Genomic DNA, 14,781 nt, shown 5'->3' on the forward strand with positions numbered 1-14,781 from the left:
AATTCCTGCTGGAACTATGCGCTCCAGGAGCTGGACTGAGTATCTCTAAATACATATTCATATTTATTTTATTCATGCAAATGTGCACTTAATTTCTGAGTATTCTGAGACTAGTAATAGATTATTTCTCAATTTTAGAATCTGGCTGCAAGTGGTTCATAAGCATGCCGAATTTAAATCAAAAAATTATTTTTGCTTCATTATTAAAAATGAATTATTATAAAAAAATTATAGGAATCGTGGCACTGGTTTAACCGTCATCTCTTTCCGTGGGCCTGTTAATTGTGAATGCATGCTTTTCGATCAGGTCTCATGAGCAGGTTCTTAATTATCCTCATTAGCACGGCCACCCTTGACGGTGTGAGCAGCCCTTAGTGTGAGAATGAGCACAGACGCAGAAGCCCTTCTAGTTATTACTGAAATGAAGAAACAGTCCTGAGAGAAAAGTCGTTTTTACCCTGATATTGGGGCAGCAAGGAGCTGCTTACTGTTGACTGTTGCAGTACTGGAAACAGTCATTGAAGTGATACACATGCTAACCACGGTCTTGTTTCTGGTTTTGATTCCTGTGTTCTTGTCTTGCCCTCCACAGACAATCAAGCTGTATTAATCCATACAATCCATCAACAAACTGACTGTAGCTTTGTGAAGTATTTGTGGGAGGGAGGTATTGGTCTTAGCATGACATATCTAGCAGCGAACACTATAAAGAAGGAACTCTGCAAGTACAGTTTCAGGCAAAGTATACAGTATGAACAAGCCCTGTACACAGATGATGTTTCCACAGATCCCATTGTAGTCTTTAATGGAAGCCGGTGGTCCAAGGACGGTAGCCTGCTATGTGGATACAATTGAAATGTACGTACATCTGAATCCATGATCAAGTTAACATGAAACAGTTTTAAAATGAGGGCAACTGGGTTTCATTTAGAAAAAAAATCCTTAAATGAGGGGATGCTATCGGCATCACCCTTATGAAAGATCAATGCAGTAAGCATGAATCTTCCTCCCTGCTTTTTATTTCATTTAAAACACTTCCCTTTCCAATTTAAACTGCCACTTTCAAACCTTTGGGATAGACAGCTAATTTATTTTTTATTGCAAAAGGAAGGGTGAAAATAGAACACTTAAAGGCCCAAAGGAAATGGAGTTCAGCCATTGACTTGATGCCAAAAATACATCTTTACGGAGCACAAATACTGGCTAAAAGATCTTGGTTAAATTATATCCCTACTTGAATAGAGGCAATTTTACTGGAGAAACAACACTATACACTGTGTTTTAGTAATGTTATGATGCAGCATGAATAATGCAAAAAAGAAAACATTATTACTAAGTATCATTGAAAATATGAGAATGCAGAACTTTGCGGAAATAATATACAGTAAATAATTGGTATAATGATTATTGATATATATTGCCAAAATAGGCACAGCGAGGCCTACGTTTTAAAAAGATTGCTTCTTTTAAATGCAAATCCAAAGAAATGTAACCCTTACTCGTGTATTCAAATATCACCAAGTAAGGAGGAGGCTGCTTATAAAGTATGAACCACCATTGAGATGAAAACTTTTAATGACCTAAATTACATAAACACAATTATTTCAGAATGATTAATTCAACAGCAAATGCTGAAATAAGTCTGCAAAATAATTAAGCAGGATCAAATAAGGGCAAAGTTAAAATCATGAATTAATTTGGAAACAAAGATAATTTGAAAATGCAAGTCCACAAGCTCACATGTAAAGAGAATATCAGTGGATGGTATACATACTGTACATCTTGTGTTATTCTTCATATGACAGGTGAAACAATATATTACACCTGTATTTTAAAGTCTATTCCACATCCATCCACTCTCACATTCATTGTAAGGAAGGAAAGTCTTCTCATCGACATTAATTTATCTATATTCCTGGAATACCTGGAAATGTACTTTCAGAAAGGGTGAAAAGAAAAGGTTGTTCATTTTGCAAGGATATTTGCAATAATGGTAGAAACCTGGTTCCAGAAGAATAGATGGAATCAGGAGGCCAGATATAGCACATGTTTCTGATGACTGTGCTAATGTGACTTGGCCACAGAGGGTACTTAGGGCCTGATTTACTAAGTCCATTAGCATATGTAAAACCTTTTAGCCTGCACAAAACGAAATAACGTGGCCAATAATTGGTGCAAAATGAATGTCATGACCATCGTCATGTTGTTGGTTTTGCGTATGCTAAAAGGTTTTGCACTTTCCAATGGTCTTAGTAAATCTAGCCCTCGGTTGCATGTAGGGCCCCTGGTATATGTAAAATCCAGCTGTAACCAGCTTGAAATACCAGCTACCAGCTGTTTCTGAACATAGCTTGAGCTGGTCAAACCATGTTTAGTATAGAGCTGGTCTAACTCGTCAACCAGCTGCCAGCTGTTTCAAAACCTAGCTTGATCAGTTTTCTTAAAAATCAAGGAGATAAGGATCCAGTGCCAACCCAAAATTGCACTAATTTTAGCTCATCTCTGTCAACTCTTACTGCTGTCATATCAACTTTTCAAAGTACATGTTAGCTCAATGTCTAAATTGCTGAGTTGTCATGCTTGCATTTTTGCAATTGATTAAAAGGCTGAAATACTGCCAAAGTGAACAAACAGAGTAGGCCATTATATTATGTTGGATTATGATTATTATGTTAGGTATCAATACTTAATGTATAAACGAACAATAGTACCTAGCTAAGGTAAATGAACAACACAAGGTTACCTGCTGAGCAGAAAAATGCCGCCTCAGCATCTGTTTTTCATTTGTTCTTTTCTTTAAGCCCTTGCCATTTAATAAATGGGCCTCCTATTTTAATCCTTCTTCCCTGCTTATCCCATCTCTCCACTCGATATATCTGTCAGGTTTTTTGTTCTTTGCTGTCAGTGTTTTGTCGGGATTAGCCGTGCTGAGCTATTTTGAAGGACATGCTCATTTGGGGGAAATACAGGGTGGTGGTGCTGCTCTGTCTTCCAGTGAGGTCACTGTAGGCAGGACCAGGCAGCGTAGTTACATCCAGTCAGATTTCACCGATTTGGAAGCGCATTTTGTTTAACTGTCCAGTGTTGATGCCTGGTGTTAAACCAAGCGTCTCAGGAAACCTCTAGCCGGCAAGAATATTGCGAATGGCACTGCACAAATTCTGCTGGCTTTGTGCAGAGTTCCAGTAATGAGAGTCTAACCCCAGTGGTTGTTATAATATGGACTTTCGCTGCTGTCGTCAAGTGTACGGCTTTGATTGAATCTCTGGGGTTTTTTAGCCAATTAGCAGTCTTCGGATGAAAAATGGTGCTGTTTGTCCCTCTTGGATTTCTCTCAGTGAATGCTATACTCTGTCAAAATAGCAGCAGTGCTTATTCATGCGGCCTGTTAGAGCCCTTGTTCCCTGCGTTAGATTAATGGCAGAAGCTCCGTGGAGATCCGTGTCTGTGGGTCTCTCAGCAGCAGGGTAATTGGTGCCCGGTACCCCTGATAGGTCTGGGTTCTGTGGAGGTTGTTGATGTAGCCATGTCTGAATGGTTGATTAAAGGCATCGATCTTAGGCCTGAATTCAATAATAATTACACTGCATTCTGGAAGGTGCATTTAGAGAGGCGCAGTCAAATCCCCCAACACCAAGTAACATGTAGTCATACCCACCAATACCTCTTCCTCACTTTTTCTGTTTCAGGTTGACATTCATAAGCACAATTTATATACTTTAAAAAATATATACCACAACTAGGTATTCTGACATGATTCTGACAAGATTAATGGAAACCCAGACTTGTTACCTAACTTGATAAAAGAATATCACATTCTGTTCCCTTGTGGAAATGGTATTTTTTTTCTTGCCATTTCAGTCACTATTAACTTTGTTGTGCTGTGTGGTTCCACTGTTCTTTTCATTGACGAAATAAAGTCTTTCAAAAATCTTTAAAACTCAAACTTTTTCTCTCTCCCTTTCACTCTCCTCTCTCTCTCATTCTCGCATTGGCAGATGACGCAGTGACAGGAGAGCTGTCCAAGCTGCTGAACGAGATTAAGATGTGTCGAGACAAGGAATACTCCTTCGAGGACCTGTGTCACACCATCTCCTCTCACTCCATGGAGAGCTTTGGGAGCGGTCGTCTCTCTGACGAGGAACGCAACAGCACCCTCAGCAAAGTCAGCAAGGTGAGGTACAGTGGGGTTACCCTTAAAGTCAGCAAGGTGAGGTACAGTGGGGTTACCCTTAAAGTCAGCAAGGTGAGGTACAGTGAGGTTACCCTCAGCAAAGTCAGCATGGTGAGGTACAGTGGGGTTACCCTTAAAGTCAGCATGGTGAGGTACAGTGGGGTTACCCTTAAAGTCAGCATGGTGAGGTACAGTGGGGTTACCCTTAAAGTCAGCATGGTGAGGTACAGTGGGGTTACCCTTAAAGTCAGCATGGTGAGGTACAGTGGGGTTACCCTTAAAGTCAGCAAGGTGAGGTACAGTGGGGTTACCGTTAAAGTCAGCAAGGTGAGGTACAGTGGGGTTACCCTTAAAGTCAGCAAGGTGAGGTACAGTGGGGTTACCCTTAAAGTCAGCAAGGTGAGGTACAGTGAGGTTACCCTCAGCAAAGTCAGCATGGTGAGGTACAGTGGGGTTACCCTTAAAGTCAGCATGGTGAGGTACAGTGGGGTTACCCTTAAAGTCAGCATGGTGAGGTACAGTGGGGTTACCCTTAAAGTCAGCAAGGTGAGGTACAGTGGGGTTACCCTTAAAGTCAGCATGGTGAGGTACAGTGGGGTTACCCTTAAAGTCAGCAAGGTGAGGTACAGTGGGGTTACCCTCAGGAAAAACAGAAAGGTGAGGTACAGTGGGGTTACCCTTAAAGTCAGCAAGGTGAGGTACAGTGGGGTTACCCTTAAAGTCAGCATGGTGAGGTAAAGTGGGGTTACCCTCAGCAAAGTCAGGAATGTATGGTGGTAGCGCTTTGCAGGGCGGGAGGAAGACCCGCAGTAATTGTGTTGGGACATTTGATATGGTCTCTTCATTTCACATTTAGAGTCAGTTTCAGTTTCAGATTCAGATTAAATCCTGGAGCACTGGAGTAAATTGAGTTTTGTATGGAGAATCTCATTCAAAATAAAATTGAGTCTAGGACTAGGCTTAATCTGCATCTGTGAAACTGGTCCTTAATATTTTGTTAGGTTAGATATGTTCAGCAGGGTAAGTTGACTTAACTCTACTGTTCGTGGAAGCAGTTAATGCAAAGCACTATTATTCTCTCCAAGAGTGTTCATTATGCTGTTAATTATGCTAGCGCGCTTATTAACCTATTTAAGGGCACTTATGTTCTTATTTGGGTCAGAGCATCTGCTAAATGAATGTAATGTAATGTTGAATGGGTGGGCAGAGACAGCTGAAGCCCACACTGACCTGGGATTCCCCCATAAAGATATCGCTCCCGCATGACTGACTAATCCAAAACCTGAGTTCTGCACTCATTTTGCAGTAGTGACATTAAGAATGTAACTCTTATAAATGCCATACTCTGGAGAATTCACCATCTATTGACTATCCTACCCTACCTCTAGTACGGTAGCATGCAATGTCATTGTGTTTCCAGCAGAGGGCGAGCTAAGCATGTAGAAGTAAGCAAAGGAGCTGGCATCTTGGTTATACAATCATTTCCTCTGTATTTATAGCACAATGAGCTCCTTTCCTGAATGGCTGTATTTTTTCATTGGCGTCACACAGTTTGAGCTCACAGACTGTAAGAGCAGGGAGAAATCTGCAGTGCAAGTGTGCCACTCAGACTGCTCTTAGCAGCGTTTTACAGCCATTTTACCCACTGAGCTACAGAGAGGCATGAAAGCACAATGAAAATTAGAATCTGAGAGACCGCATGCATAATGAACACAAAGGCATGGGCACGCATGTGAGAGAAGGATATCAGCGTGTGTGTGCTTTTGTGTGTGTGTGTGTGTGTGTGTGCGTGTGTGTGTGCGTGTACGTATGTGCGTGTGTGCAGTCATGTGCCTGTGTGTATGTGTGTGCATGTATGTATGTGTGTGCATGTATGCGTGTGTGTGTGTGTGTGTGTGCATCTAAGTGTGTGTTTGTGTGTGTGTGTGTGTGTGTGTGCAGGAGCATGTGGACAAATGGACAAATGTGGCCTTTCACTGGCCACCCCTCATCCCATCAAGCTCAGTTTAATCACACATCCAGCTCTCTGGTCCACCCGGCTCTGTGGCATTATGGGTAAAAAGAAGATTGGAACCACAAAGTATGGATTCCTTACATGGCTCTAGTTGATTAAATCTGTCCAAGATTTCTCACACAGAAAGGTTTCGACCCCACTGTTTTTCTGACAAGTCCTCATCAGTCACACGCTGCTGCCTATAACAATTCCCCTGCTATTTCAGACTCTGTTCTGTTCGACAAAATTGTGCTTGCGCCTGTGCGGTTGAAGTTTCATACACAGGCCTGGAAGTAATAGTTTCACCCTCTGTCCTACACAACACAGCTCCTCTTGATAGGCTTGTGAGATATGTACTGTGGTGGTATGAACTGCTGACTGGGTGTTTATGGGTAATTACAGTGTAATGACTGTTCTAACCCCCCTTCCTGCCCCCAGCGCCCTTCCCCTCCCCTGGCCCCTGCCGCAGAGGAAGATGAAGGAGAGAAGAGCTGTGGCCCCGCGGGATTCTGGGAGGCGCTCACGCCCTGTAATGGCTGCCGTAACCTGGGATTTCCTGGGCTGTCTCAGGTACAGTACCCGCCCGTGCTCTGCTGGTCACAGGGGCCCTGGGCTGTCTCAGGTACAGTACCCGCCCGTGCTCTGCTGGTCACAGGGGCCCTGGGCTGTCTCAGGTACAGTACCCGCCCGCGCTCTGCTGGTCACAGGGGCCCTGGGCTGTCTCAGGTACAGTACCCGCCCGCGCTCTGCTGGTCACAGGGGCCCTGGGCTTGAATACCGGCTGGGGCCCCTCTGTGTGGAGCTTACCTGTCCTGCCCCTGTGCCAGTGGGCTTCCTCTGGGTACTCTGGTTTCCTCACACTGTCCAAAGTCACGCAGGTTAGGGGCATTGGTGGACTGCTGTTAAAGAGCATGCACGCTCAGTCAGCCAACCCCATATAAATGAAGGTTAATAATTACACACAATATTACCACAATACTATTTCACCAATAACCCTGAAGCATTCTCTTGCACTGTACTGAACCTGCACACTAAACTTCAGTTTTACCAGACTGTCTCTACACTAAACCTCCATACTGTATGTCAGGTTGTTCTGATAACTTGTGCCTCCCTTAGCTGGTGCAAGGAGTCAACGCTGCATTCTGGCCTTAAGCCATTTTTAATGATTTAATAAAATAGTCGGGAGTCTACGAGGAGTTGCGATAAGCTGGTGAGTACTCTGATCCCGACTTAAATGACGGGATTATCTCGCCAACACGCAACCTCGCACTACAGCCGTAGCGAATGACGCAGGATTTTGTTTTCATTGAGAAATTGCATCAGCAGATGATTCAGAATAAGAGCGCTCAGGTGATTGAGATCCGCGCGGCGCGGCCCTACTCCTGGCGGACTGTCGCGGTGACATCCGCGGCTGCCGGCTCGCCCGGGGCTGGCGTTCCGAGCGGGCCCTTCGTGTCCCCGCGGGTTGCCATGGGAGCGGGGGGGGGAAGGTAATGAGCGGCGGATCTAGAAGTTTCTGTGGGTGCCTGTCAGAGAGAGGCCTGGCGCTGTCACCCTGCCGCGGTAACACAAAGCCGCCCGTGGCTCAGTCGCGCATGAGAAATGAGCTGCCGCTAATGTAGATACAGACTTTCTTTCCCAAATTGGACACTTGACATTTTATTCATTATTACCTCATCTGCCTGCTCATGGAGTCTGTCTGTATCTGTGCTTCAGATTACAAGTGTGGGAGCGGGAAACGGTACGAGAATAGAGACGGGAACACCGAGACTCTGAAATGGCAGATTAAAACTCCTTGGCTTCGAAAAATGATCATAATCTGAAGAATAGAAAAAGAAGAGATTTGCTTATAAAGTAATTGTACCCAAAGGTGGTATGCAACGTAACCAGGGAAACCATACATACAGTGCATAGTAATAGTTCAACAGGTGATCAGAAGAGATGAGCGATACATAAACCAGTCAGTGTAAGAATATCATACATATAGCCACATTATTATTCCAAATCTAACCTGAAGAGGTTGAGTCACGGGAGGACACTGGCAGGTTTTAGCAGTAATACTTTTTGTGTTATTTGTGACACCTTTGTCTGCTGAGTGAGTTTATGTACACTAAGTCAAGTCCCTCTAAACTCCCAGTTTCAGCCATTAATCAGCATCTCAGTTTCCTGTTTCTGTCCTGAATCTGTAGCTTCCCGTCGCAGGAAATAGGAAATTGAATCGCTGATTCAGTGCTGAAATTGGAAGTTTAGAGGTTGAATCAGGGGACAAATGAAAATTAGGGCACGTCTTCTGCTGCCTGCTAGCTGTTTTCAGCAGCTTTATTTGTTTACTGATAATTCGTTTTGCCACCTTTTATTTTTATTAGGTATTATTACTCAGGACCACAAATATAATTTTGCATGCAATATTTTGGAAAACATTGTGATTCTCCGTGCAGGGCATATTATTAAATAGTATTAAAATGAGCTTTTCTTATTAGCATTTGTGTGTGTCTGGAATGGAAAGTTGATTTAAAGATTGCCTCCAGCGGACTGCCTCTGTCTTTTCAGACTGATTGCTCTGATACCGCCCACCCGAGAGGGAGATTTTCACCTGATTGCCTCCTCCCGGTAGTCTGGGGACCCACTGATTTATTCTCCCCGGGCTGAGCTATTTTAACTGGGGCCTGATTGCTCGCTTGGTGGCAGCCAGTTCCACTGCTCCACCAAAATACAGGACCGACACCACCGCTGCTTATTTCCCAGCAGTGAAAGTTCTCCATGTCGCGGAGAATAAAATGGATACGTTTCTGTTAGCTTTTTGTGTGGGACAGAAACAGAAACTGTAGGGAGTGGTAAGATGCTCCATTCTGGAACAGAGACATACTGGTCCCAGTCTTAAGAGGGAGCCCCAATTTTTGATGAGGAGCTCCAATTCTTTAACGGGGACCTCCTTTTTTGAAGGCAAGCTCCTTTTTTATTTGTGACAGAGAACTACATGCAGGGTGTGGTATGATTCTCCATTCTGGAACAGAGAGATACTAGACTCCACTCTGAGGGTGAATCCTCGACAGCCAATAGAATCCTGCTCACCACACCTGCCAATCACACTCCTTTGAGGGCCATGGTCCATCTCATCAGTCCTTTTTCCCCCTCTCTCTCTTTTCCCTCTCTCTGCCTCTTTCCTCCCTCTCTCTCTGTCTCTTCCCCCCCTCTCTCTCTCTGTCTCTCCCTCTCTCTCACTTTTCTCTCTGTGTCTGTCACTCCAATCCGCCAGAGTTTCAGCACAACAGAATCTCGGATCTGAAACAGTGGCGATCACCGTGGCGACCTTGGCCACAGTCTCCTGTCAGTCAGGGTGTCAGTCAGCCCCTCCACAGAGAGTGGGGTTTGGGTGTGTTTGTGTGTTTAGGCCGAGCCCGCAGTAAACAGCGGTGAGGCTTGCAGGCTCTGTGGCTGTTGCAGAGCTGGAGGACTGAGGAGCTGAAGGCTGAGCTGTAGCTGCGGAAAGAGAGATGTTTACATGGCACACATTGTGTGGGTGTTTCTTATCCACCTTGTGGGCTTCGGCTCTGCTATTGTGCTGAGCTGCTGGCTTCCTCTGATGGCAGGGGTGTCCAATTTTATCCACAAAGAGCCAGTGTGGGTGCAGGTATCTCTTTTAGCCCAGCCCTAAGATTCGGTCATTAGCTACTTGAGTCAGGTGTCTTAGTGCTGGGCTAAAATTAAAAACATGCACCCACACCGGCCCTTTTAGGATACGATCAGACACCTTTGCTCAGTGGCTTACCTGTCTCTGAGGTAACAAGTCTGAATCATAGCTGGAGAGAGGGGGAGAGAGCTCAGATGCTCACATAGACATACATACACAGACACGCAGACACACATGTACACTCACATGTGCCTGTACACACACACACACACCCATACACACAGTCACACACACTCACACACCCACGTACACACACTTGTACATGCACACACACACACACATCCACACACGTAAACCATGTACACGCCCCAGACCCACATATAAAATGGGGTAGAATGGAGATTTCCCTGTGGCACACACTAGTAAAACAGCACTTGCTGACACTGCATTCTCTCCAGAATTGGATTGGCGTTTAGCTCAGCGTAAAGGATGGAGTAAAGCTTGTTTCCTCACTGATCGTCGGCCGCAGAGGCTAAGATTCAGAATGCTTCTCTCTACTGACCAGGCACAGTGTACAGTGTACAGTGCAAGTAACCAGGAGTAGTGTTATCACAATGTACCTGCAGCATCAAGATCAGTATTACCGCAATGTAGTCCCCATGTGTTCTCTGTAATGTCATTTTAGAGTACTCTGTTATTGGCATTGTTACAGCGTTATCAGGAGCTATCACAGTGTCTCCACCACAGTAATAGTGTTATCACACTGTTATTGTAACGCTATTCATGAATATCTGCCCTCACAGGAATATGTTAAATAGTCAATCCTAGACAAAATCTCTGCCCCGTGGGCCGTGCAATTGGAGGAGAATCAGAGGATATGAAGGCTTATTTGGTTCTGTGGGCTTCCGCTCAGATGCATTGTGGGAGAATAACATTGCCACAGTTGTATCCTCCCACTCTCTCTCTCTGGTTATGAATGAGAGCCGCAGCCCGTTCTCTCCGCGAGGGCGTGAGGTAACCGTGGGCGATACCGCGGGCGTGGAGACGCGTGGGCCCGGGATTTCCTGTCGTCAAACCGTTCTTTTTTTTCCCCCAGAAACAAAGTTGGAACTTCTTCACTTCTGAACTCTGCGGAGAGAGAGAGAGTGAGGCAGAGAAAGATATACAGAGAGAGAGTGTGATAGGTTCACTGGGTTGCTAGGCGACACGGAATTCATAAAGTGCAAGGCGTGGGATATATCCGCCCACTTCCCGCTGACGAATCAGGGGCTTGGAGAAAAACAGCCACGTCAGAGGCCTGCGCACAGCCGACGGACGGACGACGCGCGCTGCGTGTCGAAGTCTCGGAAGTCGTTCTCTCCCCCTTTGTTGTACCCTTCTCCTCTTTCTCTCTCTCTGTTTGTGTTATTCTCCATTCCTGCCTCGTTCTGTATGTGATGTGGAGAACTGACAGTGGGCCTTGGAGAAACGCAGGAGGCTGCAAGAATGGAGCCTCTTCCTGTCATTGTCTCCGGGCTGACCTTGTTTCTTCTACATTGTCCCTCTAATCCAATCACACTTGATATTCAGTTGAATGTTTCATTGTATTGTTCAGCTATGCCCTTGTGAATTCCTGGGCATTCATGGTACTACAGTAGGCCCTTCCGTTTGGATTTCAGAAATGCATTGACGGTTCTCATTGAAATAAATAAAAGGTAGCGGAGACCATTTCATTGCAAATGGGAGGGAGGGAGCTCATGTCTAGACTGGGCAACTCTATACCTTTTTATTTTTTTTATTTTTTTTGCTAAACCATTAGCTGAGTGAGTAAAATGAGAAAGCTTTGTTTTTTTTTCCATCTGCCAGAATTAACTTTACATGTAATTATTATTGATTAATACGTCTGCGGCTGAGAAATGCACCCAGGAGACGCGTGTGATTAATTACTAAGCGGGGTTCATTAATAGCTGAGTGGATCTCTGGCGGGAGAAGGTCAGATTTTCCCTGGGAGTGCTTCGGGAATAGAACATTAAAGGAGAGAATTTAGACTGTGTCCTGTAGGGAACGCTGGTCCCCATTCCCCCTTGCTGTGGAGCTGGAGTGTGGAAAGAAGTCCTTCAATGAAAAAGACATGGAGTATTCATGCGTGTGGCTGTGCCTGTTACAGTGTCTCACAGCTAATACACCCGTGTGGAATATTCACGTGTGTGGCTGTGCCTGCTACAGTGTCTCACAGCTAATACACCCGTGTGGAATATTCACGTGTGTGGCTGTGCCTGCTACAGTGTCTCACAGCTAATACACCAGTGTGGAATATTCACGTGTGTGGCTGTGCCTGTTACAGTGTCTCACAGCTAATACACCAGTGTGGAATATTCACGTGTGTGGCTGTGCCTGTTACAGTGTCTCACAGCTAATACACCAGTGTGGAATATTCACGTGTGTGGCTGTGCCTGCTACAGTGTCTCACAGCTAATACACCAGTGTGGAATATTCACGTGTGTGGCTGTGCCTGCTACAGTGTCTCACAGCTAATACACCCGTGTTGTACACACTACAAATACTCTTGTGCAACGTGGCCAAGGCCACAGTCCAGCCCTGAAGATGTTAATGAATGTATCCCTTTCTCTGTATCTCTTTAGTGTTTCTTAAATCACTGTGACACAGCTAATGTGTCTTATTGATATGTTTTGTCAGAGGTTTTATACAGTATCACAAATTACACCATGGTTCTTTCATTAATATTCACCATGTGGAATTAAGGTGTCCGGCTGTTGGTAGACCAAATCAGATTGCTCCTATAGGTATAGTGTCAAAGCTTCAGTCTTCAGTCACTGGAGTTAATTGCGATACACCCAGTATTTTATATCAGTGAGTTACTGATGGAGAGCAGGTACTTTGTTTAAATCACTCGATTCATCGACAGATGCTGCATATCATCTGCATAGCAATGAATGGAGTCTCCATGCTATATGAGCATATTATACAGATAACTCACCTGCTTAATATGTGGGACAGTTTCCAGCTGCTGATATTGGGCTAAACGGGACATGATTGAACACAAGTCAAACAGAATCATTTCATTGTGGTGAAATACGACTCTTTTCATCTCCGCTGGAGTTAAAGGCGGGCTCTGCTTAGCGTAAATCACATTTCACAGACACTGTTGAATAAGTATCTCATCAAACTGCAATGAGCGTGCGCGTCTTTTACCGCCTCGCTCCAGTCCACAGGCACCTGCGCTTTTCCGACAGTAAAATTCAGACGGGCAGGCGGTTTCATCGCAGATTTACGGCCCCCATAAAGCAGTCAGACAGGTGTGTTTGCGAGACCGTAGTCCTCGCTTTGTTCCATGTCAGAACGGGCGGAGCCTAGAGCCCCCAGAGATCAGCCGAAGAATCCGAGGCAAGATGGTAGAGGGCACAGCCAATGAAAAGATAGTTAAACTTCAGTGCAGCTCTGTTCTCCTGTTTGGCGGGTAAACAGAGAGCAGTTATTGGTGAGGGGCTGAGCTCTGAGGTAACCGGTGCTGTCTCCTTACTGATCAATCGAGGGGATTGTAGGGCCAAATACCTGTGGGTTTTCAATCACACAAGTCAGTGGGGATCATTTAAAAAATCCACTAATCTGGCAACCCTGCTGGAGAAACGATCCGATGCTTTTGAAGATAAAGGAATTATAAAGCTTATTGGTGCACACTAGTGGAAATCACAGTGATGTTATCATGGAGGATGGTGGTGCTTTAAAGTGTTTTTCTTTCTTTTTTTGAAGTTCTTGGGGTTTTCAGCCATGCTGACTCAAATGGTTACTATGGAGACGCCTCTTGATAGCCACAGAAATAAATGTATGTACATTTTTAGAGCGACGCACGCTGACGCCACTCTGCCGAAATTAGTGCTGCTGCTCCATGCTGTGTTTAATGAAGCTGGTCAGTGTGACCTCAGTTAAGTTAAATCTAGAGACCTTGGTGCACTATTTCATTCTGTATTATTACTGTTGAGTTCTGTTGTTAAAGGCCAGGTACATTTCATCACTATGTAAGTGGCAAAGGTTATTCAGGTTTGGATAGGTGGGTTGTTTGCCTGTGTGTTTGTGTGTGTGTGAGTCTGTGAGCGAGAGTCTGTGTGTGTGTGTGTTTGTGTGTGAGATTGTGAGAGAGAGTCTGTGTGCAGAAGAGATGCATCTCTGTGATTGAGGCTCTTCTCCTCCTGAATGAAAGCCCTGCTCTGTAGCTGCACCTGCAGCTGTTCTGATCTCTGATCTCTCTCTCCCTCTTTCCCCCTCTCTGTAGGAGTACCTCTGTCTTGCTCCACTGCAGTCACCCCTCTCACAAACACACACCCATATGCACCCATAATCTCTCTCTCTCTCGTTCTCACTCTCTCCCTCTTTCCTCCTCTCTGTAGGAGTGTCTGTCTTCCTCCACCCCGTCACCCCTCTCTCACAAACAAACACATACCCAAAAAACGCCCATAATATCTCTCTCTCGTTCTCACTCTCTCCCTCTTTCTCCCTCTCGCTCTGCCCTCTAATCGTTTTTTTATGAGGAAATGCCAGCTTCCACGTGGCTTCCTTTCATGTCAGATACAGTGCAGTGAGAACTTTCTACGTGGAGAGCAAGAAACAGAGAGCGGGACTGAGGGAATGAGCAAAAGCGCGAAAGAGAAAGAGATAGAGAGGGCTGCACTGTAAGTGTGGGACCCCTCTGAAGAGAGTGGGACCTGGGGGCTGGTTCTGGTTTGCGTGTTTGGGCTGGATCTCACAGGGCTGGCCGGGGCAGGGAGGAGGGCGCAGGGAGCGGGTCCCGAGCAGCGCCGCCTCACGTGGTCCGGGATCCTCACGCACTGGGATGACACTTCAGGCAGGAACACAGCGCTTCCTGTTTGGGCTGCAGCCCGAGCTACATGGGACCTGCTAATTACAGGCTGGAGGAGCGCTCTGCTCTCTGTTTGTTTGTTGTCATCCTGTGGAGGAGACACAGCGTCTTCTGTGTCCTATCTGCAG

General features: G+C 45.4%; 1 protein-coding gene across 5 annotated transcripts in view; it reads left to right on the forward strand.

Annotated features, from left to right (window-relative positions):
• The window catches only part of LOC133134706 (ankyrin repeat and sterile alpha motif domain-containing protein 1B-like), a 183,405-nt gene that overhangs the window by 79,564 nt on the left and 89,060 nt on the right, over positions 1 to 14,781 (forward strand). For 4 of the 5 annotated variants that reach the window (XM_061251012.1, XM_061251013.1, XM_061251015.1 and 1 more), the window contains exons 8-9: positions 3,999 to 4,174; positions 6,606 to 6,737. In XM_061251012.1, coding sequence (XP_061106996.1) covers positions 3,999 to 4,174; positions 6,606 to 6,737 — 308 coding nt within the window. Of the gene's footprint in view, positions 1 to 787; positions 859 to 3,998; positions 4,175 to 6,605; positions 6,738 to 14,781 lie in introns of all 5 variants that reach the window. The other variant, XM_061251017.1, reaches the window with a different exon arrangement.

This window comes from Conger conger, chromosome 8, assembly GCF_963514075.1.
Source record: "Conger conger chromosome 8, fConCon1.1, whole genome shotgun sequence".
Classification (NCBI taxonomy): domain Eukaryota; kingdom Metazoa; phylum Chordata; class Actinopteri; order Anguilliformes; family Congridae; genus Conger; species Conger conger.